The following is a 25,832-nucleotide window of genomic DNA, read 5'->3' on the forward strand; positions in this document are numbered from 1 at the left end:
GAGATGTTGCCATGTCTCCTCGTGGCCACAGAGGCAACGGCAATCCTCAGTGATTCGGAAGCTAGATAGTTTTGCATTAAATGGCCTGTGCCCTGTGAGCAGAAAGGTGACGTGGAGCCCTGGTTGAAACCAACTCGGGGGTTTTGGAAAGACTCTGTTAACGCTAGGGAGGACCTTCTTGGTGATTTCACCTTTAGTGGATTCTGTCCACCGATCCTGCCATTCCTGTCGTTGGTGGTCGAGAAGTCTGGTTTTTTCAAGTTTCCTGTTGGCGAGATCCAACGTGAAATTCAGGATAGTGCATGGTATTTCTTTTGCCATATTATATGTCAGGGCGCATCTGATGATTTCCAAGTCCAGCGGGAGGACTCCGGCCAGAATCTGGAGTGCGTGCGTGCTGACTGTGGAGACAGTTCGTGTGATTGTCAGAATTATTGACCGCTGGATGCTGTCCAAGGTTCTTCTATTTACCACTGTGGTTACCTTTTTGTACCAAACTGGTGAAGCATATGTGATGACCGGGATGAAGATAGATTTGTAGTAGAGGGACAGAGTCCGCTTGTTTAGCCCCCAGTCCCTCCTGTTCACTCTTGCAACCAATGCAGAATATTTCCGTATCTTTTGTTTAATGTACTTTAGATGGGGCTGAAAAGACAGATTTTTGTCAATGATGATTCCTAGATATTTGATTTCTGTAGCAAGTTTAATTGTGGTGCCTTGGATTTTCACTTGCGTTGGTCTGGCAAGGTCGAGTCTGCCCTTCAGGAGTACCGAGCAGGTCTTACTTGGAGAAATCCGCAGGCAATAGATTGTAGCCCAGTTTTGCAAAATTCCTATCGCGTGGTTGGCTTTTTCTTCAATCTGCGCTCGTGAGTTAGCAGCAACAGTTATTATCAAATCATCGGCGAAAGCCTGGGCGCCGACTTCACCAATATCAAGGGCCAGGAATTCATCTAAAATCATATTCCATAACAGGGGTCCTAGGACAGAGCCCTGCGGGCACCCCCCTGTGGATTTGTCTAGTTAGCTTCCTATATGGTGCATGTACTTCGATCGTTCTCTGTGTTAGGTAACTCCTGATTGTGTTATACAGGTTTAGGGGCACTCCAGCCCGCCTAAGTCTTGCGAGGACGCTCGGCCACCAGATGGCGTCAAACGCCCCTGCGAAGTCAATACTGATAACTAGAAAATATTTGGTAGTGCAGGCTTCTACTTTATCCAGCAGTGTCTTGAGAGCTTCGATCGTGGATAGGCCAGGTTTGAATCCAAATTCCATTGTGTTTGTTAGGTTTGCCCCTTCGTAATAGTGGAGTAGCCTCTTGTGCAGCATTCTCTCGAATAGTTTGCTTACAACTGGGAGTAGGGCGATCGGACGGTAAGACTCTGGTTTTTCTGGCTGCTTTGATGGATTTTTCAATTTAAGTTTGATGTTGGCAATTTTCCAGTCATTAGGAAAGGTTCCTTCTTTGAGGGGTGTTATATAGCGTGAGTAACAGATCCGGGGTGTATTCCACCATTTTCTTCACAATTTCAGGTTCAATTAGGTCTGAGCCAGGGCATTTTTTACTTCTGATTTGCATGGCGGCCGCATGCAGCTCATCCACAGTGAAGGGTGTTTCTTGTTGGTCAGTGAAGTATGAGTCATTTTCTTGACAGATCCGCAGTTGTTCTGGGAGGGTAGGAGTTACCTGTTCCAGGAAGATGGTGTTTAGGATATTGGTCACCGAGTCATCCCACGTAACTTTTAGTAGCTTCCACGATTAATTCCTTGAATGCTTCCCACTTAGAATTTACTGTTGGTAACATCGTCAGTTGATCCCACTGTACAGAATTTAAAAACTGTCGGAGACCGCTGTACTCACCTTTACGGAAGCAAAAACCTTTTCCTTTACTCCTGATGGTAATTAAATCTTTAAGTAAATGCCACATCAGTACACTGTGATCACTGCCTCCTAGTGGTTCCTTTATCTGCAAATTCTTAATACACAAATGATCACTGCTGATAACCAGATCAAGAGTATTACTTTCTCTGGTTGCCTCTCAAACATGCTGCTGCAGAAAACAATCATCCAATAAATCCACAAAAGCCTTGCTAGTGTGTGAGTGACCAACCCACAAGTTCTAGTCTATATTTGAGAAGTTAAAATCCCCCATTATAAGACATTCCGATTTATTAGCCCACTCTATTTCTCTGTACAATTGTTCATTGTACTCATTTGAGTCATTAGGCCTATAACACACTCCTACTGTTATTTTTGCTTTTTGCAGTGCTTATGTCACACCAAACTGACTCAACAGTGCACTGTTCATCTATATCAACTGGATGCACTTCTTTTGATTTTATGTTTTTCTTAATTAACAGCATAACACCTCTTCCGTTTCTGTCCTGTCTATCCTTTCTGTACACATTGTACTCCCCAAATTCCAGTTCAGCATTCCTTATATCTGTGTGACACCACGTCTCTGATATCCCAACAATATCCGCCTTTGATGTCTTGACCAACACTTCAAATTCATCAAATTTATTTACTATACTTCTAGCATTGGTATACATGCAAGCATACATGCTCCTATTCCTATAACCCCCCAACACCCCATGCTCCAGGTCACTACTTATTCTAATAGAAGTTGTGCAAGAAGTTGTAAAAGACATAACTACTGTCAAGGGTCAAGGGTAAAGCTTTCGCTTTTGTAAGGGTGACTGCAGAGGTCTCAGACAGTTTTCAAATTGTGTGCAGTGGGACCGGCTGATGATGTTACCAATGGAAAATTCTAAATGAGAAGTAATCAAAGAAGCTATTTGGCTTTTCATACTAACAAAGAAATGCTGTTCAAGGCCTAGACCTAAATGGATGTTAGGTGAACTGTTGAAGCAAGTAGCAGAAATGAAAGGTGCATGGATGCATATAAATTATCAGGTGACACAAAAGCCTATGGTAGATATAAATTAGCTCTTAATCAAGTCACAAAGGAGGTTAAGCAAGCTAAGGCACATTATGAGAAGTCTCTGGCAAAGAATACAAAGAAAAACAGCACAGATTTCTTTGTTTATATTAACAGTAGAAGGAAGTGGTTGAATCACATTGGGCCATTTGATATTTATGGGTTAGCTGTTAATGATCTTGCTTAAGTTGCAGACAAATTGAATAAGTATTTTGCATCTACATTCACACATGAGGAATTCTTTAAGGTGGGGGATACCAGAAGTTTACCAAACTCTAATAAGGAGCAATTAATAAGGAAAATGACTTTGTAATAACTGAAAGGAAACTGGAGGAGGAATTCTTGTGGATGGACATAAAAGATCTGATTATATTAAGGGGAGGCAGCAAAGGAACTAAGCAAACTCTTAGACATAATTATGAGAGCATCCTTGGATTCAGCGGGAGATCCCTATGGCCTGGAGAAGTGTAAATATATGCCTAATTCATAAAGAGGGATCAAAAAGTGACATGAGTAATTATAGACGTGTTGTTACCTTCCTGAAATCTAAGTATATGACCTCAAAATAATTTTTTGCATCCAGTTTCTTGGTCACTGCATCATAGTAACCAATGATTGAGAGCTATATTTCGATAGAAATGTAGCTCTCGATCATTGGTTGCTACATCGAAATGTAGCAATCCAGCTACATTTCGATAGAAATGGCATTCTGAAGGACACACAACATGGCTTTGTTAAGGGTAAGTCATGCTTAACTAACTTAATAGGTTATTTTGACACAGATACTCATGAGCTGTATTTAGGGAATAATTTTGACACAGTTTATTTGGGTTTTAGTAAGCATTTGATGCAGTCCTTCATGAGAGGTTATTATATAAGCTGGTACAGATTAAGATTACTGGTAAGATTTTAAGATCGATTGCTGCGTGGCTACAGGGTAGAAAGTAAGCAAATAATTTGTATTTTCCTGACTACTTTATTCCCCATCCAAGCCAGTGCAAGGAAGCCACAGCAAAAGCCTGTGGCTTCATTACACTATACGACTTAATATTCCTAAATGCCAAAAGAACATATCAAAAGAACAACCCCCAAGGTTTGTTCTTTTATTTCTCAAGGGCAAATAAATGTGGGGATACACACACGCGCGCGCGCACACACACACACACACACACACACGGTGGTAGATAACTCATCAACCTGTGCAATGTCACCTCTTTGCTTATTAACATTAGCAAGCTTATTCACCCCTCCATAGGCGCCTCCGTAGCCAGGTGGGAAGGAGCAGCAGTGCGTAGCACACGCTTCTTGATTAGACCGAGGTTCGAGCCCGTCACCACCAAATACGGAGGATGCGGAAAGGTCAAGGAATGACCACCGCATATCCCGGAGCAATATGGCCTTAGTTGCTAATGCTCCTAAAAACCAAATAACAAACAAACAAACACCCCTCCATTCGTTCGAAATACCTGTCCAGCTGAGCCTTAAATTTATTTAGGCTATCAACTTCCATAACATGGGATGAAATTCTGTTCCACCAACCAACTACCCACTGGCTAAAGGCAAATTTCCGGACATCCTCAATCTGGTTTTTGCCCTCTCAGGTGATTATTCTGAGCAAGAGGAGGATTTCCCATCGGCATTCAGCATGCTCAAACCATTCAAGGCTTTATACACCTCTATCAGATCACCTCACCGGAGCCTAGTCTCCAGACACTGTAATTTGCAAAACGTAAGCCTTTCTCTCGTAAGAGCAACCCTTTGTTCCATTCACTAATCTTGTTGCCCTTCTCTGTACTTGTTCCAGCAGCTCTACATCCTTCATGAAATTAGGCCTCCAGACCTGTATACAATACTCAAAGTGTGGGCTGACTATTGCCTTATACAAGGGAATAATCACCTCCTTATCCCTGCTAGAAAAATTCCTGTATATTTTCGACAATACACCATGAGCTACTCTTGCAGCCTGTCTGCACTGCTCAGAGAACTTCATATCTGCTGCACAATTACCTCCAGGTTCTTTTCATTCTCTACCACTGTCAGTGTAGTACCACAGAGTTGAAACGTTGCTCTGGGGGTGCTGTTTCCCATATGTAGTACTTCACATTTGTCAATGTTAAACTTCATTTGCCACCTCTCAGCCCACCTGTTGCTGCAGCATAGCGTCAGTAGTGTCCTTAACAACCCTGCCAACCTTTGTATTACTCTCTGTCTTCTCCCACTCAACCATCCCTTTATCCATAACAGCGAATTGTCTCCATTGCAACAGTATCAAAAAGCCTTTCTAAGATCCAAATATATAATATCAAAGTTATTCCGTGCATCCAGTTCCTTTGTGACTGCATCATAGTATCCAATCAAATTGGTCAGGCAAGACTTTCCCTTAACAAAACCATGCTGTGTCCAAGCTATAACTGAAGTTTTGTCTCGATGATCCTGCAGTGCTTCTTTAACCAGTGCCTCCATTAATTTTCCGGGAACAGAAGTTAAACTCACAGGTCTATAATTACTTGTGTCAGCCTTTGATCCTCCTTTGTGAATTGGGGTCACATTTGCACATCTCCAGTCTATGGGTACCTCCCATGAGTCCAAGGAAGCTCTCATAATTATGCCTAAGGGTTTGCTTACTTCCTTTGCTGCTTCCTTTAATATAACTTGATAGTTCCCATCTACCCCAGGTGCCTTCCTTGTGTTTATCTTCAATAATTTCTCCTCCACTTTACTCTCATTTATTACAAGATTATCTAGCTTGCTGCCAGATTTGAATACACCTCTGGCATTCCCCTCCCTGAATAACTCCTCGTGTGAATGTTGAAGCAAAATATTCATTTAGTTTGTTAGCTACCTGAGCAGGATCATCAACTGTTGAACCATCGATATCAAGTGGACCAATCTGATTCATTCCCTTCCTTCTAGAGTTTACATAAGAAAAGAACTCTTTGCTGTTTTTCTTTGCATCCTTTGCCAAAGATTTCTCGTAATCTGCCTTCACCTGCCTAACCCCCTTTGTAACTTGGTTACAGACCAGCTTATATCTATCATAGGCTTCTGTGTCAGATGTTAATTTATATGTATCCCATGCATTTTTGTTCTCTGCCATATGTCTCATTAGTTCATGTGACATCCATTTAGACCTAAACCTTGAACAATATTTCTTAGTTCGTCTGTAAAGCCTAGTAGCTTCCAAGATAAGTTCTTTGAATGCTTCCCATTTTGAATTTGCTGTTGGTAACATCATCAGTTGGTCCCACTGTATAGAATTTAAATACTGTCTCAGACCATCATAGTCGCCTTTACGAAAGCAAAAATCCTTCCCTTTACCCCTGATGGTAGTTACCTCTTTGAGTAAATCCCACTTCAGCACACTGTGCCCACTGCGACCTAGTAGTTCCTTTATCTGCAGATTTTTAATGCATGAAGGATCACTACTGATAATCAAATCAAGATTATTACTCCCTCTAGTTGCCTCCTGAACATGCTGATGTAGAAAACAATCATCCAATAAATCCACAGAAGTGGATTTATCTGGGAAATTAAAATCCCCCATTATAAGACTCTGTGATTTACTGGCCCACTCTATTTCCCTGTACTACACCTCAGAATCATTAGGCCTATAGCACACTCCTACTCTCAATTTTGAACTCCCAATGCTTATGTCACACCAAACTGACTCGACACTGCTATGTCCAGCGATATCGACTGGCTTCACTTCCTTGGATTTTATGTGTTTTTTAACTAATAGCATAACCCCTCCTCCCTTCCTATCCTGTCTATCCTTTCTGTACACATTGTACTCCCCAAATTCCAGTTCTGCATTCCTTATATGTGTTACACCACGTGTCTGATATCCCAACAAGATCCGCCTTTGACTTTGAGAAATACCTCAAATTCATCAAATTTATTTACCAAACTCCTAGCATTGGTGTACACCCAAGTATACATGCACCTGTTCCTCTTCTTAGCTACGCTAACCCAACCCATGTGTTTACTTGTACCGCAGTGACTCTCAGCAGTCTCTGAAATATCCTGTATCTTGTTTTCCAGGCTGCTGCTCGTTCCAATAGAAGCAGTGCAAGAATCACTTTCACCTCTGCCAGTGGCTACTGTTAATCTATTAGTCCATGTATCCCTCCAAGTTAGCAGTTTTCCGACCCACCTAACACTGCCTCGATAGCTTCAGCAAATATTCTTGCAGCCTTTCTATTTAAGTGTACCCCATCCCTGTAGAAGCAGTTTCTCCTGTCAACAAGTACAGACCAGGCTGAAAAAAATTTTACCCCTTGAGCCTTGCACAGTCTTTCCAGGGCCGAATTGAGAATTGCAAACGCTTTCAAATTCAACCCTAATTCATGGCTTTTTTTTTTCAACAGTGACCTGTACTTGTTAAGTAATTCTGCCGGTCTGCTACTCTTAATATCATTAGTGCCAATTTGTACAACTATATCACCTTTAGTGCCCTTAAAAGATGATATCCGCTCTACAACGTCATCAACTTTTGCTCCTGGCAGACATACCCTGGTTCTGTTCCACCTACCCTTTTTACAAAGCATGTTCGCCGTTTCCCTGACAATAGTCACCAACAACTATTGGAGGCTTGAAGTAGTGAGCTCACATTTAGTCTCCAGAGCTAAATTCCAGTGAACTCCCCCCACCCCCCCCCCATCTCTTTCATCAGGCAGTATGATTGCTGTCTTTTTAGGTTATGATGAACACCATGGTGAGGTCCGAACTGCCTTACATTTCTATGGTACAGCTTTAAAATGCCAACCGGACTAGCCGGGTGGGTAAAGTGCCTGCCTGGCAACCAAAAGGTCGTGGGTTTGAAACCCGCCTCGGGCTTGGATCAGAGTACTGCACAAATCTTGGGAGGTGCATTATGGCCATAGAAGCCAATGTACCAATGACTAACTAAAACAAATAAAATTAAATTAAAAAAAAAAAAAAAAAGCTCTAAAACGGTGTTCGCAGGCCAGCCACTAGTCAATACACTGGACCAAACCTATTGGTAACTGTCTAGGAAGCTTCTGGATCATCTAGTGTATAATCTTGATGCCTCTACTCAGCCAGATAGTGACTGGAGGGAGTCCGAGTAGTGTAGTGGGGCCTTTATCATGATCTTGGTAAAACACCTCCCCCCATTCCCAGCACCCCCATTCAATGCCTCCTGTGGTCTTCCGTCAAAAGGATGTCAGAAGGATTTTGACGAATCTTGATGCTAAGAAAGCTCCAGGTCCTGATGGTATTTCTCTACTTGTTCTCAATGAACTGTTCTCTTGAACTTGCTCTTTTTCTTTGCTACCTTTTTCACTTTCTTGTTCCAAAGGTGTTTTTCCTTCTGCTTGGAAATTTGCTCATATCCAGCTGTTTCCTGAAAAGGGTGACAAATCCCTCCCATCCAATTATCGTCCCATTGCAATTACTTCTACTCTTTCTAAAGTAATTGACAAATCAATTAACCGCCAGCTCTTAAACTATCTAGATACCTTCTGTCTGATCAATGATCACCAGTATGGATTCCATCAGTGTCGATCCACTCGAGATATTCTGGCCTATTTTACCCATTTATGGACAAATTCAATGGTAAAGTTTGGTGAAACACAAGCAGTTGCTCTTGACATCTTAAAGGCTTTCGATCGTGTTTGCCCTAGTCTTCTAAACGAGCTTCCATCTTATGGTTTGCCAACTGTTTTTTGTAATTGGTTATCCAGTTTTCTCTGATTGCTCACCGAGGGTGATGGTAGATGGCTCTCTTGTCTTCTCCACTAATGCTGGTGTGAACTAAAAGAACTGAACCCCCAAGGTTCAGTTCTTTTCCCCACTCTTTTCCTCTTGTATATTAATGACCTTCTTCCATTGGCTGGAAATCTCATCCATAGTTTTGCTGATGATGGCACATTGCATTCCAGTTTGAGAAACCTTGTCCTGCTCAATCAGCTTCAACTTCTTGAATATCCGCTACCAATTCCTTAAATGCCGATCTCCAGTGGGGAAAAGAACCTATTTGATCTCTATCCTTCTAAAACCTAGTCCTGTCTTTGATCTCACAAACAGGATTCTTCTGCTCCTATGCTTATCTTTGGTTATTGTTATTTGGTTTTTAGGAGCATTAGCAACTGCCATATTGCTCCAGGATATGCGGTGCCCCCCCCCACCCCCGGCTACGGAAGCACCTGCTTATCTTTGGTGACACTCCAATTTTTATTCAAGATGATATATCTCCTTTGGGGATTACCCTTTCTTCTGATCTCTCTTGGCACAAGCACATTACAAATATTGCTTCCTCTGCATCTAATAAACTTGGTTTTTCTCTTTCGCTCTTGGCATTACTTTTCTTCCAAACAGCTGTTCACTCTGTACAAATCGCAAATCTGCCCTACAATGGAATATTGTTCCCACATATGGGGCAGTGCCCCCAAAAGTTCTCTCACGCTTCTAGATTCCATTCAGAAGAGGGCAGTAATTTATGACTCCTCTCTAACAGAGCCTCTCCACTCTCTGTCTCATAGATGTACTGTTTCTGCTGCATGACTTCTACAAATATTTCCATGAGCACTGTTCTTCTGAATTGGCTTCTATAATTCCCGCTCTCTCTTCCAAAGCAGTCTGAACATGTGCTGCCACCAGCCAACGTCCATTTACTGTCCATCTTCAAACTCACAGAACCAACTTTTCATCTTCCTCGTTTATTCACCCAACTGCCGTTTTCTGGAACAACCTTCCTTCATATGTATTTCCTGAAAATTACAGTCTCCAGAAGTTCAAGTGTAATGTCAACAAAATCTTCTTTCATCTTCTCAACCTCCAACCCATGCATAGTATTAAGTACTATAGGTTCTATTACTTCTCATGTTTGGGGTTTTGATAAAAAAAAATAGATAAATATATATTGCAAGTGACTCGGTTATTCAAAGAAGATATGGATCTGACTCTCCATAATTGACCTGAAGCAGAATATAATTGCCCCCTCCCCTTCAGGAAATTGTAGAATCCCTTATAAAATAATGAACAGGATGACACAGTTGAATTGCTGGTAGATTGGAAAGGGAATTGATGATACATGTAACTCCTTATTTGTTAATATGAGCAAGTTTGCTTAAATTTGCAGGAGACTTAAACTTGTCGATGATCCCCTTCAAAGATTGAATTGGGGGACCCAGACAGGAATGGAACTGTGTAGCAATAATGGTGAAATTAGTTGAGTCCAAGATAGACTGTTAGAGGCAGATGGACAGGTGATTTGTGATTTTTTTTTTTTTTTTTTTTTTTTTTTGTGTCTAATTCTGTAAAAGTTTCCTTTCTTCTATCAGTTGCTGATACTACTAATACTGTCTTTCAAACCCTGGTAGTAATTGCTATTTGAATAATTGTGAAATCTCCGGTCATACTGTGTTCCATTTAATTAAGATTCATTATTAATATCTCACAAAATACCTCAACAAAATTTCTTCCTCACATCCTTTTTTTTGTCTAATAGGAGATGTCATTGAGCATGGGGGGGGGGGGAATGGTTGTCTTGATAGGTGAAATCATCAGACATATTTGTTTGTTATAATCTGTGCTTTAAATAATTACATAATTACCATCTTTCATTTATGTTAATGGACCACTTTCAACGATGGTCCACTACTAAGATGTTAAACAGGAGGAAGAAAAATAATCAGTAATTCTCCCCCCCCATGGGCTATTCTATGCAGCATAATGTATTAGTATTAATAGTGGCAAATGATGGCAAGAAAGCAACCTTATATGGCATCAGCCAAAAAAAAATTAAAATCCCCTTAGTTTGTCTAGTTGTTCTTTGAATTTATTTGAACCATCTGTTTCTATAACAACAGATGGAAGCCTGTTCTACCAATCAACTACTTGTTGTGCAAAGGCAAACTTTTGCACATTTATTCTGCAACCATCCTTCCTCAATTTGAATTTATGTACCCTCCTTTCATAGCCTTGAGCAAGAGAAAGAATCCCATCAGCATTGCCATTGCTCAAGTCATTCGGTGCCTGGTCTCCAGATGTTGCAATTTGCAGAAATGAAGCATTTCTTTGTATGAGCACCCCTTTGTTACCCTTACCAATCTCGCCGGCCTGTCAGCCCATTTCACAGAATAAAATCTGCAGAATATCAAGGAAAATATGAATCTTAATTTCATGATAAAGGTTAACCATAATTGAGCCAGCAGAACTTGCTAATGCATTGGAAGAAACTTTTGCCTGCACATACTTCTTATCCTCCTAATTGTCTACCATTTGACAAAGAATAAATTGTTTTTTTAAATGGTTGTGTTAATTTTAAATTTAAAGAACATGAATACTTTAAATTCTTGATAAAAAGGTATGAATTATATAGTGTGCTCTTTCTCTTGCTTGGAACAAATTCACTGGAACTTGAATTCAGTATAGAGTTCTCTTATGTTATGGGATACTGCTAAAGAAAAATTTTCCAGAATCCTGGATTTGAACAGTTGTTTTAATATTCCCAAAAATTTAAGATAGCTATATTCAGTTTTTGGGAATATAACAAATGGTTAATTGTTAACTGAAAGATTAGTGAATTCAATTCATGACCATTATTTTATTTAGACAAAAACATTCCTTTAACCTATACACAATTATTTCAGACATAGGAGTCAATATTAGATCATTTGTTCGGAATAGAAGTTAGTATCCAAGGGCTTTTATAAAATTAGAATATTTATTGACATTTTCTTAGATATAGAAAAGCATGTGATACTGATTGCCGATATTGGATCTTAAATGAAATCTACTCACTAGGACTCCGGAGTGGGGGGGGGGGGTTATTTCCATTATTCAGAAATTGTTTTAAAAATTCTGTTTGCGTTTTGTGAAGAGGTAATCATGAAATCAGGTTAGTTGTCGAAATACCATGGACTTGATAGATGGGAAATCCTGAAATTGTGACCTGTAGGTCACAATTTCAGGGCTTTCCATTAGGAAGTTCACTATTTACCTATTAAAACACATCTTTGAGCAACTTGCAAGAGTACAGGGTTGTCCTGTACTCTTGCAAGAGTACAGGACAACCCTGCATTCTTGGAATGTGTTACCCGCAGAAGGGACGATTATAAAAATTCTCTTTAGATGATAATAAAAAACCCATTACTAAAAATTGATAAATTAACTGTATTTTTACCTATCTTTTCACTGTTTCATAATAATTATAAAATATGACTTTTTTTCATTATGTTTTTCTGTCAATTTAGGAGACTTAGTGATGTTTTAAAACGAAAGCGAACTCTGAAAAGGGGAAATGCCACTAGTCGTAAGGTGCGCACAGAGGAAAGCTCAAGGGACCCATTCAACTGCTCAGTAGGTGTAAAAAATTTAGGTCGTGGTGTACTTGATAATCACATCGATCCTGTTTTAGGAACTTCAATGTTGGCCTTGTCAGCATGCACACCAGCTAGTTGCCATTCTTCCTTGGCTACTAGTCCTGTATTAGGATCAGTATCAGGAAGTTGTTCTAATACCAATAATATAGGCAGAGGAAAATTCAGTACAGCAGCAGCAAAAACCACTTCCTTCTTAGCCAATCTGAATCCAGCAAGGTGGGCACGGTGGAGTAGTAGTTCACCTGTTACAGGAAGATTATCTTCACAGGTATTTTCTTTTAACTAAAAGTTTATTTGCCTAATGAAACAATTATGCCATTCAAAACAATTAGGATATGCCATATATTCTGATGTGTATAAGATGCCCCTTGAATTTGAGTAAACTTTCTAACAAGTTTTATAATATAGATATATTAATCACTGGCATGACAAGTGAATCCCAAATGAAATCTTCCTCTGAATCTGGTTTTCAGCTTCCATTGTAGTATCTTGCTCCTCCATGATCACTAACTGTCGAATGCTCTTCCTCTGGATCATCTTCAAATATCAAGTTGTCTTTACCATCATCCAAAGCATTACTGATTTTTTCTTAAGACTACTATAATACCTGGATTGATATTTGCACACATGTGATAAATGCTGTCTTTTATTTGCCAGATTTAGTAAACTTTTTATTGTTATCATCCACTTATTTCATTTTTCTCTCAGCAGAACTTTAAATAACTTTTTGATAAACACATCTAATGCTTGAAGATTTGTTGACAAGCCAGTCCTCCAGGTATTACAGCTAATTCAGTATTGTCGTTTCTTATTTTTCATTTTATTTGCTACATGAGATGGGCTCTTAATTGGTCAAAAACAAGCATAGCAATTTTTTCCCCCCTTAATGCCCCATTTCATTTGTCCACACTTGTTATATCCATACTTTCATCCCATTCTCATCCAACCAACCTTTTTGGTGAATGTGTACAGTGACTCCTTGTGGTATCTTGTCTTTAGATATTAATTTTATTTTGAGAATTAACATTGGGGTAATGAGTTTTTTTTTTTTTTTTTTTTTTTTTGACACCCTGCTATTAGAAGGAACATCGAATGTAATAGGAGTTTCATCCATATTTGCTATTTGGCTTAGTTCAATATTCTTTTCTTTCCTACAATTGATCATGAAATGAAATCCCCCCCCCCCACTTATCCTGGAGGCATTTTCTGCACTAATTTGGTTTTGGCATGGATACTTAAGTTTTTACATTTCGTAAACTTATAGCACCAGGTTGGGCTCTCTTTAAAATCAGCTGTACCCCTTTTTTATTCTGAGCCTGAATTCATATCCTTTTTGTTGTTATGGCAATGCCATTTTGTCTATTTTTTTTTTACTCATTTCAGTAAATCACTTTCTAATTCTGGCCATTTTGCAACTTTTTAACACAAAGCATGTTTTTTTGTGACTTGGTTTTTTCAGTTGGAAAAGCTCAAAATTATCTTCTAACTTCTTTATTTTTGTGAATTTCTGCATACTTTAAAACTTTCAGTTTAAATCCAACAGTGTATAATACAAATGATTTTTTTTTTCCTCTGTGGTTTATCTAAAGGTAATGACAGCTGAATATTTTGCATCGACATTCACACATGAGGAGTTATTCAGCGAGGGGAATGCCAGAGGTGTATTCAACTCTAGCAGTAAGCTAGAGAATCTTGTAATAACTGAGAGCAAAGTGGAGGAGAAATTGTTGAAGATAAACACAAGAAAGGCACCTGGGGTGGATGGGATCTATCCAGTTATATTAAAGGAGGCAGCAAAGGAGGTAAGCAAACCCTTAGCCATAATTATGAGAGCTTCCTTGGACTCAGGGGAGGTACCCATTGACTGGAGATGTGCAAATGTGACCCCAATTCACAAAGGGGGATCAAAGGCTGACACAAGTAATTATAGACCTGTGAGTTTAACTTCTGTTCCCGGAAAATTAATGGAGGCACTGGTGAAAGAAGCACTGCAGGATCATCTAGACAAGACTTCAGTTATAGCTAGGACACAGCATGGTTTTGTTAAGGGGAAGTCTTGCCTGACCAATTTGATTGGATACTATGATGCAGTCACAAAAGAACTGGATGCAGGGAATAACTTTGATATTATATACTTGGATCTTAGAAAGGCTTTTGATACTGTTGCACATGGAAGACTGCTGCACAAATTGGAGCAGTGTGGCATTGGAGGCAAGTTGCTGCTATGGATAAAGGGGTGGTTGAGGGGGAGAAGACAGAGAGTGGTAATCAATGGACACTGCTCATCGTGGACTAATGTTATTAGTGGAGTCCCTCAGGGTTCAGTATTGGGGCCTTTATTGTTTTCTGTATTTATAAATGATATTGATGATGGTATATCAGGCTTAATGTCCAAGTTTGCAGACGATACGAAGGTTGGCAGGGTTGTCAAGGACACTACTGACACTATGCTGCTGCAACAGGATTTGGAAAGGTTGAGCAGATGGGCTTCGAGGTGGCAAATGAAGTTTAACATTGACAAATGTAAAGTACTACATATGGGAAACAGCAACCCCAGAGCAACGTATCAACTCTGTGGTACTACACTGACAGTGGTAGAGAATGAAAGGGACCTGGGGGTGGTGGTGCAGGCAGATATGAAGTTCTCTGAGCAGTGCAGACGAGCTGCAAGAGTAGCTCATGGTGTATTGTCAATGATATATAGGAATTTTTCTAGCAGGGATAAGGAGGTGATTATTCCCTTGTATAAGGCAATGGTCAGGCCACACCTAGAGTACTGTATACAGGCCTGGAGGCCTCATTTCAGGAAGGATGTAGAGCTGCTGGAACGAGTACAGAGAAGGGCAACTAGATTGGTGAATGGGACAAAGGGGTTCTCTTACGAAGAAAGGCTTAAGTTTTGCAAATTACAGTGTCTGGAAACTAGGCACCAGCGGGGTGATCTGATAGAGGTGTACAAAGCCTTGAATGGTTTGAGCATGCTCAATGCTGATGGGATTCTTCCTCTAGCTCAGAAAAATCACCTGAGAGGGCATAAATTCAAATTGAGGAAAGACAGATGTAGGATAGATGTGCGGAAATTTGCCTTTAGCCAGCGGGTGGTTGGTGGGTGGAACAGACTTCCATCCCTTGTCGTGGAAGTTGATAGCCTAAATAAGTTTAGGGCTCAGCTGGACAGGTATTTCGAACGAACAGAGGGGTGAAGTGGAAGTGGTTATTTTTATTTATTTATGTTACTTTTTTTTTTTGGCTGATGCTGCATAAGCTTGCTTTCTTGCATCAAATGCCTCTACTAATGCTAATGCTAATGCTAATGACTCATCTCTAACAGTCTCTCTCCATCTGTCACAGATGTTTCTGTTGCATGCCTTTTCTATAGATAATTCCATTGGCACTGTTCTTCTGATTTGCTTCTACAATTCCTGCTCTCACTATCAAAGCAGTGTAGACACATGCCACTACCACTCATCATCCTTTTCTGTTCCACTTCAAACTCACAGAACAAACTGTTGTTCTTCGTCATTTATTTATTCAACTTTAGTTTTCTGGAACAACCTTTCCTCGTACGTATTTCCTGATGATAACAATCTTCAGAAGTTCAAGTCTTATATCAACAAATATCTTGTTTCATCCTGTCAGCCTCCAACCCATGCACAGTACTAAGTACTATAGGTTATAATACCTCTTGTGCTTGGGGTTTTCATAAAAAATAAAAAATAAAAAATTATCAGAATTAATTCAGAAATCTGAAATGTATCTTAAATGTATATCTTATTTTTTTCCCCTACAATGGGTAGAAGTAACCTCAGAGAAATGTACCAACTGTGTGGTACTACACTTAGGGTGGTAGAAAATGAAAAAGACGGAGTAATTGTGCAGTCAGATATGAAATTTTCTGAACAGTGCAGACAGGCTGCCAGAGCAGGTCACAGGGTATTGTCAATGATATACAGGAATTTTACTAGCAAGGATAAGGAAGTGATCATCTCCTTGTATAAGGCAATGGTCAGGCCACACCTTGAGTATTTTGTACAGGTCTGGATGCCTCATTTTAGGAAGGATGTAGAGTTGCTAGAACAAGTACAGAGAAGGGCAACAAGACTGATCAGGGGAACAAAGGAGGGTGCTCTTATGAAAAAAAGTTCTGCAAATTGCAGCGATTGGTGACTAGGCAAAGGTGATCTGATTGAGGTGTATAAGGCCTTGAATGGGTTGAGCTGCGTGAATTTTGAGGTCTTCTTCCTCTTGCTCAGATTACGAACCTGAGGGGGCATAAATTCAATTTGAGGTAAGACAGTTGTAGAATAGATGTGTGGAAATTTGCCTTTAGCCAGTGGTTAGTTGATTGCTGGAATAAACTCTCCTGTCTGTGAAATCTGTTGTTGTGGAAGTTGATAGCTTAAATAAATTCAAGGAAGAACTGGATATATTTTTAGAGGGAATGGATGTGTGAAATGTTTTTTTTTTTTTTTTTTTTCACTGATGCCACATAAGCTTGCTTTCTTGCATTACATGCCTCTACTACTACTTTTTCAGTAATGTAATATTTTGAAAGAGAGAGAAGAATGTCGAAAATAATTTTAAATCACAAAAAAAAATAATTGTGCTCTAGTTAAGCAATTGTAAGAGATGGGTGGCAGTAAAGTTCCCAGACTGCTGCTGCTGTTATGTTCAGTGTGTTTGAAAATAAACGCACTGGTTCTGTTGCTGTCGTGTTCAATGAGTTTGAAAATAAACAGACTGGTGTTGTTGCTGTTGTGTTCAATGAGTTTGAAAATAAATGTACTGGTGATATTGCCATCATGTTCAACAAATTTGAAAATAAAATGAAGTGGTATGTTGTAATTCAAACTTCCTCCAATAAATGGTAATACAAAGATTGCTCAGTAGGCTGACAGGTTGCAATGACCAGTTTCATTAGTTGTGTTATTGCTCCAAGTCAGTTTTACAATTTTATAATGGAGAAACAAATGAATGCCAAATTTTTCGTTAAACTGAGAAAATCTTCAATAGACTACATGAAAAACTGTTTATGGTGATGAAATGTTAAGTCAGAATTATACCATTCAAAGTGTGTTTGAATGGTATAATTGATTCAAAAATGGATTTTAGGATGTTTGCAATGACTCAAGAAGTTGGCATCTGTCATCCTCTCGAAATGAGGACATTGTTGTTTAAAAGTTGATGAAATTGTGGCAAGCGATCATCATTTGACCATCAGAACATTTTGCAAATATTTCATCCATACTTGTCATGACAATCCTAATTTCCTTGACTGTGTTGTCACTGAAGATGAGTGTTAGATGTTTCAATACGACTCAGTGAATTGTCTCCAGGTTGTACTGAAACATTGAACACACATGTAGTGTACTTTAAAAGTATCACCAAAGCCCAAAAAGTTTCATTTACACAAGTCTGGGATTAAGATGATGCTGAACATGTTTTTTTGACAAACGGTGCAATTCACAAGAAATTTAAACCTAAAGAGGAGTGAATCAATGCTGCATCCTATGTCAGGTGCTTAAAAGAGTATTGAAACTCATTTCCTGGGCGTGGCCATGGCAGTCAAGCATTCTGGTGTCTTGCCACAGCTGTTGGCTGCAACTTTTGCCCCTCTGTACTCCTACCATCTTTTAAAACATTATGGTTCTATTACCACCTTAGTTAAAGTGAACTTGTTATCATCCCACTTTTCTTCTAACTCTTGTATTCACTATTTTGGGGAACTAACTCCTACCATTTCCAGTATACTCCACTCAGTGCATCCTGTGGTCTTCCTTCAAAAGGATATCAGAAGAATTTTCAACAATCCTGATGATAAGAAAGCACCAGATTTTGATGTTCTATCTCCACTTCTTCTCAAAATGTGTCCTGGGCTTGTTCCTGTTCTCTGTCACCTTTTTATGCTTTCTCATTACACTGTATTTTTCATAAAAATAAATAAATAAAACAGACCATAATATAGTCTTTAGTGATGCAGCAGTATTTTCAGATTTCAACATATCCATATTTTGAATATTCAGTTAAGTTTTACTCCCAGTTCTACAAACTTTTGGTATGTTGTTTTCCCCTCTAAAAAGATAGTTTTATCCTTAAAATAAGAAAAATATCAGTAGTACACTGCCTAAAGACTTAAGTGATGAATTATGCAAAGAATCCCACAATCCTTTGTATGCATGCACACACACACACATAACCAGCTAGGAACTATACAGCTAAGGTTGGATATTCTTGGTGAAGTCTAAATTTTGATGAATTTGATAACTAGAAGCATGACTGAATAGATATAAGTAAAGATGATATGGGAAAAAATAATCTTTTCTCAAGTGGTGAGTTTCTTATAATTGCTACGTACTAAAGTTATAGAGAAATGTAAACACCAGCTTAATAAGTGTTTCCAAATCTGGTAATTAATAATTTTTAGGAGTTAATCAGATGAAAGGTTCAAGACATAAAGCATCCCATTTGGCCTGAAGAAGGCTTTTATAAAGGACACAAAATGTAACTTATAAAGATTTAATGAATTGAGAGTACCAGGTCAAGGGCTTTGTAGTTTTTAATGTTTCAATAAAACAAATTTTGTTACCGATGCACGGGCCATGTGTCTCTGCATTTAAAATGCTTCAAATAATTCTAGTTACAAATAATGATTATAATTGAATAATTAATTATAATTGCCATTTCTACTGGAACATATTAGCATTAGTAGAGGCATTTGATGCAAGAAAGCAAGCTTATGCAGCATCAGCCAAAAAAAAAAAAAAACCCACTTCCACATCACCCCTCTGATCGTTCAAAATACCTGTCCAGCTGAGCCTTAAACCTATTTAGGCTATCAACCTCCACGACAAGGGATGGAAGTCTGTTCCACCAACCAATGACCCGCTGGCTAAAGGCAAATTTCCTCACGTCTATCCTACATCTGTCTTTCCTCAATTTGAATTTATGCCCTCTCAGGTGATTATTTTGAGTTAGAGGAAGAATCCCATCAGCATTGAGCATGCTCAAACCATTCAAGGCTTTATACACCTCTATCAGATCACCTCGCTGGTGCCTAGTCTCCAGACACTGTAATTTGCAAAACTTAAGCCTTTCTTCGTAAGAGCACCCCTTTGTTCCATTCACTAATCTTGTTGCCCTTCTCTGTACTCGTTCCAGCAGCTCTACATCCTTCTTGAAATGAGGCCTCCAGACCTGTATACAGTACTCTAGGTGTGGCCTGACCATTGCCTTATACAAGGGAATAATCACCTCCTTATCCCTGCTGGAAAAATTCCTGTATATCATTGACAATACTCCATGAGCTACTCTTGCGGCCCATCTGCACTGCTCAGAGAACTTCATATCTGCCTGCATAACCACCCCCAAGTCCCTTTCATTCTGTACCACTGTCAGTGTAGTACCACAGAGTTGATACGTTGCTCTGGGGTTGCTGTTTCCCATGTGTAGTACTTTACATTTGTCAATGTTAAACTTCATTTGCCACCTCTCAGCCCATCTGCTCAACCTTTCCAGATCCTGTTGCAGCAGCATAGTGTCAGTAGTGTCCTTGACAACCCTGCATACCTTTGTATCGTCTACAAACTTGGACATTAAACTTGATATACTATCATCAATATCATTTATAAATACAGAAAACAATAATGGACCCAACACTGAGCCCTGAGGGACTCCACTAATAACATTAGTCCACGATGAGCAGTGTCCATTGATTACCACTCTCTGTGTTCTCCCCCTCAATCACCCCTTTATCCATAGCAGCAATTTGCCTCCAATGTCACACTGCTCCAATTTTTGTAGCACTCTCCATGTGCAACAGTATCAAAAGCCTTTCTAAGATCCAAGTATCCTGCATCCAGTTCTTTTGTGACTGCATCATAGTATCCAATCAAATTGGTCAGGCAAGACTTCCCCTTAACAAAACCATGCTGTGTCCGAGCTATAACCGAAGTCTTGTCTAAATGATCCTGCAGTGCTTCTTTAACCAGTGCCTCCATTAATTTTCCTGGAACAGAAGTTAAGCTCACAGGTCTATAATTACTTGTGTCAGCCTTTGATCCTCCTTTGTGAATTGGGGTCACATTTGCACATTTCCAGTCTATGGGTACCTCCCCTGAGTCCAAGGAAGCTCTCATAATTATGGCTAAGGGTTTGCTTACTTCCTTTGCTGCCTCCTTTAATATAACTGGATAGATCCCATCCACCCCGGGTACCTTTCTTGTGTTTATCTTCAACAACCTCTCCTCCACCTTACTCTCAGTTATTTCAAGATTCTGTAGCTTACTGCTAGCATTGAATACACCTCTGGCATTCCCCTCGCTGCATTACTCCTCATGTGTGAATGTCGATGCAAAATATTCATTTAGTTTGTTAGCTACCTGAGCAGGATCATCAACAGTTGACCCATCAATATCAAGTGGACCAATCTGATTCATCCCCTTCCTTCTAGAGTTTACATAAGTAAAGAACTCTTTGCTGTTTTTCTTTGCATCCCTTGCCAAGGATTTCTCGTAATCTGCCTTCGCCTGCCTAACCTCCTTTGTAACTTGGTTGCATATCAACTTGTATCTATCATAGGCTTCTGTGTCATGTGTTAATTTGTAAGTATCCCATGCATTTTTCTTCTCTGCCATATGCCTCATTAGTTCATCTGACATCCATTTTGGCCTAAACCTTGAACAATATTTCTTAGTTGGTATGTAAAGCCTAGTAGCTTCCAAGATAAGTTCTTTGACTGCTTCCCATTTTGAATTTGCTGTTGGTAACATCATCAGTTGGTCCCACTGTATAGAATTTAAATACTGTCTCAGTCCATCGTAGTCGCCTTTACGGAAGCAATAACCCTTCCCTTTACCCCTAATGGTAGTTACCTCTTTGAGTAAATCCCACTTCAGCACACTGTGATCACTGCCACCTAGTGGTTCATTTATCTGCCGATTCTTAATGCATGAAGAATCACTGCTGATAATCAAATCAAGAGTATTACTCCCTCTAGTTGCCTCCCGAACATGCTGATGTAGAAAACAGTCATCCAGTAAATCCACAAAAGCCCTGCTAGTGTGTGAGTGACCAGCCCCCAAATTCCACTCAGTATCTGGGAAATTAAAATCTCCCATTATAAGACTCTCTGATTTACTGGCCCACTCTATTTCCCTGTACAGTTTTTTATTATACTCATCAGAGTCATTAGGCCTATAGCACACTCCTACTCTCAATTTTGATCTCCCAATGCTTATGTCACACCAAACTGACTGAACACTGCACTGTCCAGCGATGTCGACTGGCTTCACTTCCTTGGATTTTATGTGTTTTTTAACTAATAGCCTAACCCCTCCTCCCTTCCTATCCTAACCCTCCTCCCTAGACATTGTACTCCCCAAATTCCAGTTCTGCATACCTTATATCTGTGTGACACCACGTCTCTGATATCCCAACAATATCTGCCTTTGATGTTTTGAGCAATACCTCAAATTCATCAAATTTATTTACTAAACTCCTAGCATTGGTGTACACGCAAGTATACCTGCACCTGTTTCTATTCTTAGCTACCCTAACACAACCCATGTGTTTACTTGTACCGCAATGGCTTCCAGCAGTCTCTTACAGACTTCTGCTCATTCTAATAGAAGCAGTGCAAGAATCTCTTTCACCTCTGCCACTGACTACTGTCAATCTATTGGTCTTTGTCTCCCCCCCCCAATCTAGCAGTTTTCCGACCCACCTAACACTGCCTCGATAGCATCAGCAAATATTCTTGCACCCTTTCTATTTAAGTGTATCCCATCCCTGTAGAAGCAATCTCTCCTGTTAACAAGTACAGTCCAGGCTGAAAAAAAATTCTACCCCTTGAGCCTTGCACAATCTTTCCAGGGCCGAATTGATCGACAAGGCTCTCATAATATACTCCCTCCTATCGTGTCTGGGCAGAATTGCAGACACTTTCAAATTCAACCCTAATTCTCGGCTTTTGTTCAACATTGAATAAGCATTCTCTCAAATAGTTTGCTGATCACCAGTTGCAAAACTATCAGTCTGTAGGTGGTTGGCTGTTGTTGGGGGCTTCATGGGGTTTTTTGCAATCAGCTTCAGTCCTGTGGTCTTCCAGTTTCTTGGGAAGATGCCTTGATCCAAACAGTTATCGAACAGATTTAGGAGGAGTTCGGGGGTCAGTTCCCTTACTTTTTTTGATGATTTTCAGCTCAAGGTAATCGAGGCCAGGGCACTTATTATTTCTTATGTGAGCAGTGTACATGTCATTTTCTTGGCATATTCTATGCTGTTCAGGTGAAGTAGGCACAGCAGTCTCCGGGAAAATAGCATCCAGAATATTTGATTGAATGTTGTCATGTGGTAGAAATACCCCCCCCCCAGAGTTTGTTCATGATTATCCTATAGACTACCCCCCCCAAACCACCCACCCACCCCCAGCTCAATATTTCCTGTTATGCCTACCTAGTTTTCCCAGGCTCTTCGTTTGCTCTTGTTTATCGCATCTGTACATCTCTTTCTTGCTTCTCTTTAGCACGCCTTTAGTATCTGGACCTCAGCAGCAGCAGCAGCAGGCCATGTAAATCTCGCCCATTGAAAGAGTTTTTTTTTCTTTTCATGATCTCTCTCTCTCCTGAGTTGCTGCATCTCGTGTGTCCACCAAGGGACTGCTCCTGGTTTGAGGATTTCTCCTCTTTATTGATACTTCACTCGCTGCAAGTATTATTTCCATTGCCCTCTTTTGATTCTCGTCTGGGTCTCCATTCTGGTTTGTTGCTTCCAGGTATTGGGCTGGAGCAGGCATTAAGACCTCTCTGAACCTTTCCCAGATCCAATCCTCAATGTGTACCCTTCAAGGTTTCCCATGGACATCGTGACATCAATAGTCGCCTCCCATAGGGTATTGCAAAATGTAGGCATCTGGTGTGTGGTCTGTTTAGGACAGTGAACCGGGAGTTCGAAAGAAAGTCCTCTAAAATCTGTCTATTTCTGGTACCTCTTCTGTGTGTGGTCAGACTGTGCCTAGCTGGCAGTTTAGTTTACATCTGCCCCAATTATGATTCTTTGATCAGGGAGCATGTTGGTCAAGGCCTGCAAGTACTTAGTGATAGGTGCAATGTCCTCGCCCAGCCTGCTATAAGGGGCCACAGCATAGATTTGGCCCAACAGTGTTAAGATGTGGGCCACCCAGGGTGTACAAAGCTGTGTTACTTTAGTCACAGTATAATTGGGATTGCGGACCACAACCGCAGCCCATGGGGTGTCACTCTCATCATGAACTATTTTGTATGCTGCCACAATCTGCACACTTGTTTTGAATGGGTGTACGGTTCCTGTAATAGTAGGATGTCAGCTGCTTCCTCGTAAAGCAGCTTTTGTCTTTTAATGCAGACAAAGTGAAACAATAGGATGGAATTTCTTTTCAAGTATGGTCTTGCTTGCTGATTGATTTCACTAGAAATTAGTAGAGGTAACATTTCTTTTCTGGCGAAAAGTTAACTGATATAGTGTACACGTCTGTGGTTTTCATTTGACAATGAGTCAGATGAAAACCAGATTTGTATTTAGATGGTATATAACCTAAGCTGATTGTCAGGATACAAGTACAGAATTACTCATGTAGTTAGCTAAAATCCATGTGATACCAACAGATATAGTAATATCCTTGTTTATATCTTGCAAACTCATCTGACTCCATGCAGCCATCCTGGAATACAAACAGTAATGAAAACCTGCACATAAAGATAGCTCTATGCTTAACATTATTTTGTGCTTTTACTGCTAAAATTTGGGTAAATTCATCTTTGATGAGCCAACGTCAACTTCAATGCTGTGATTGGCTTGAGTTATGATTGATGCCCCCAACTACTAGAGGTAAAACCAAATGTTTTGTTTCAGAATGATGGCCTGCCAACATATTTCACAGTGAAATTACAAGGTTTATGAATGTGCAGTTAACTGCTTCTGATTTGTTTTCAATACTTATAGGTACTTTTAAATACTGAGGATAAAATCAGGGGTCCTGTCTGTTTGTATCACTGATCAGTTAACTTTTTTTTTAATTAAAATATATTTTAGATGCGATTAAGAAGATATAATTTTGAAGGAGAAATAGATTTATTATTTTTTCATGTTTGAAATAACATTGCAGGAGTCGCCGCCAGTTCAGAAACCTCCAAATTGTGGGAATACAGGAAACAAAGAAAAAATAAGGTCATGGATACGAGAACAAGGTATTGTGACTCTTGGCGTTTTATTACTTTTGCTGTAACTGTACAGTAAAATCATTTACTTTAGGGTTAAAGTTTGTATTTTTAATTATTGCCATTGCAAGTGCAAATTCAAGCATTTGAATCTGTTTTCACAGCAAACATTTATGAAGCAGTGTTAGAGTGAGTACATTTTATTTTAGAATAATATTTTCTGATTTCTTATTTATGTGTTTTTTATAAGCATATACAATATTGCTCTGTTTTTACTCCCTGTCTAATTTGTTCATTCTATACATTAACAATATTCTTCTTGCATCATTTGTTTGGGTCCTGCACCACTGGGGGGGGGGAGCACAACCACCAAACCTGCAGTTAGCTAAAGTAAAGGTAAAGTTAATGCTCACCACTCCATGAAACAAATTAATTTGTCTCTCTCTCTCTCTCACACACACACACACACACACACACACACACACACACACACACACACACACACACACACACACACACACACACACGTGCTGTGCTGTGGGGGGAGCACAACCACCAAACCTGCAGTTAGCTAAAGTAAAGGTAAAGTTAATGCTCACCACTCCATGGAACAAATTAATTTGTCTCTCTCTCACTCACACACACACACATGCTGTGCTGTGCTGTGCTTTATTAATTACAAAATATGCATTATTGCAGGTTGGTTATATTCCAATAGTGTTAAAAGTTTGTTAAATAGTGTTAAAAGCACAACCACCAAACCTGCAGTTAGCTAAAGTAAATTAGCATTAGCATTAGTAGAGGCATATGATGCAAGAAAGCAAGCTTATTCAGCATCAGCCAAAAAAAAAAAAAAAAAAAAAAAACACACACCACTCCCATTTCACCCCCTCCGTTCGTTCGAAATACCTGTCCAGTTGAGCTTTAAATTTGTTTAGGCTATCAACTTCAACAACAAGTGATGGAAGTCGGTTCCACCAACCAATCACCCGCTGGCCAAAGGCAAATTTCCGCACATCTATCTGACATCCTTCCTTCCTCAATTTGAATTTATGCCCTCTGAGGTGATTATTCTGAGCAAGATGAAGAATCCCATTGGCATTGAGCATGCTCAAACCATTCAAAGCCTTACACACCTCTATCAGATCACCTCGCCGGTGCCTAGTCTCCAGACTCTGTAATTTGCAAAACTTTACTAAAGGTAAAGTTAATGCTCACCACTCCATAAAACAAATTAATTTGTCTCTCTCTCTCTCTCTCACACACATGCTGCTGTGCTTTATTAATTACAAAATATGCATTATTGCAGGTTGGTTATATTCCAATAGTGTTAAAAGTTTGTATATAGACT

The 25,832-nt window shown here is 39.7% G+C and overlaps 1 protein-coding gene across 3 annotated transcripts in view; it reads left to right on the plus strand.

Annotated features, from left to right (window-relative positions):
• Window positions 1-25,832, plus strand: part of ctrip (E3 ubiquitin-protein ligase ctrip) — an 894,611-nt gene that overhangs the window by 482,388 nt on the left and 386,391 nt on the right. For all 3 annotated transcript variants that reach the window (XM_090377644.1, XM_090377653.1, XM_090377662.1), the window contains 2 exons: window positions 12,162-12,558; window positions 24,430-24,511. In XM_090377644.1, coding sequence (XP_090233770.1) covers window positions 12,162-12,558; window positions 24,430-24,511 — 479 coding nt within the window. The remainder of the gene's footprint in view (window positions 1-12,161; window positions 12,559-24,429; window positions 24,512-25,832) is intronic.

The sequence above is a fragment of the Mastigoproctus giganteus genome, chromosome 1 (genome assembly GCF_048544385.1).
Source record: "Mastigoproctus giganteus isolate SK-2022 chromosome 1, ASM4854438v1, whole genome shotgun sequence".
NCBI classification, from domain to species: Eukaryota; Metazoa; Arthropoda; class Arachnida; order Uropygi; family Thelyphonidae; genus Mastigoproctus; species Mastigoproctus giganteus.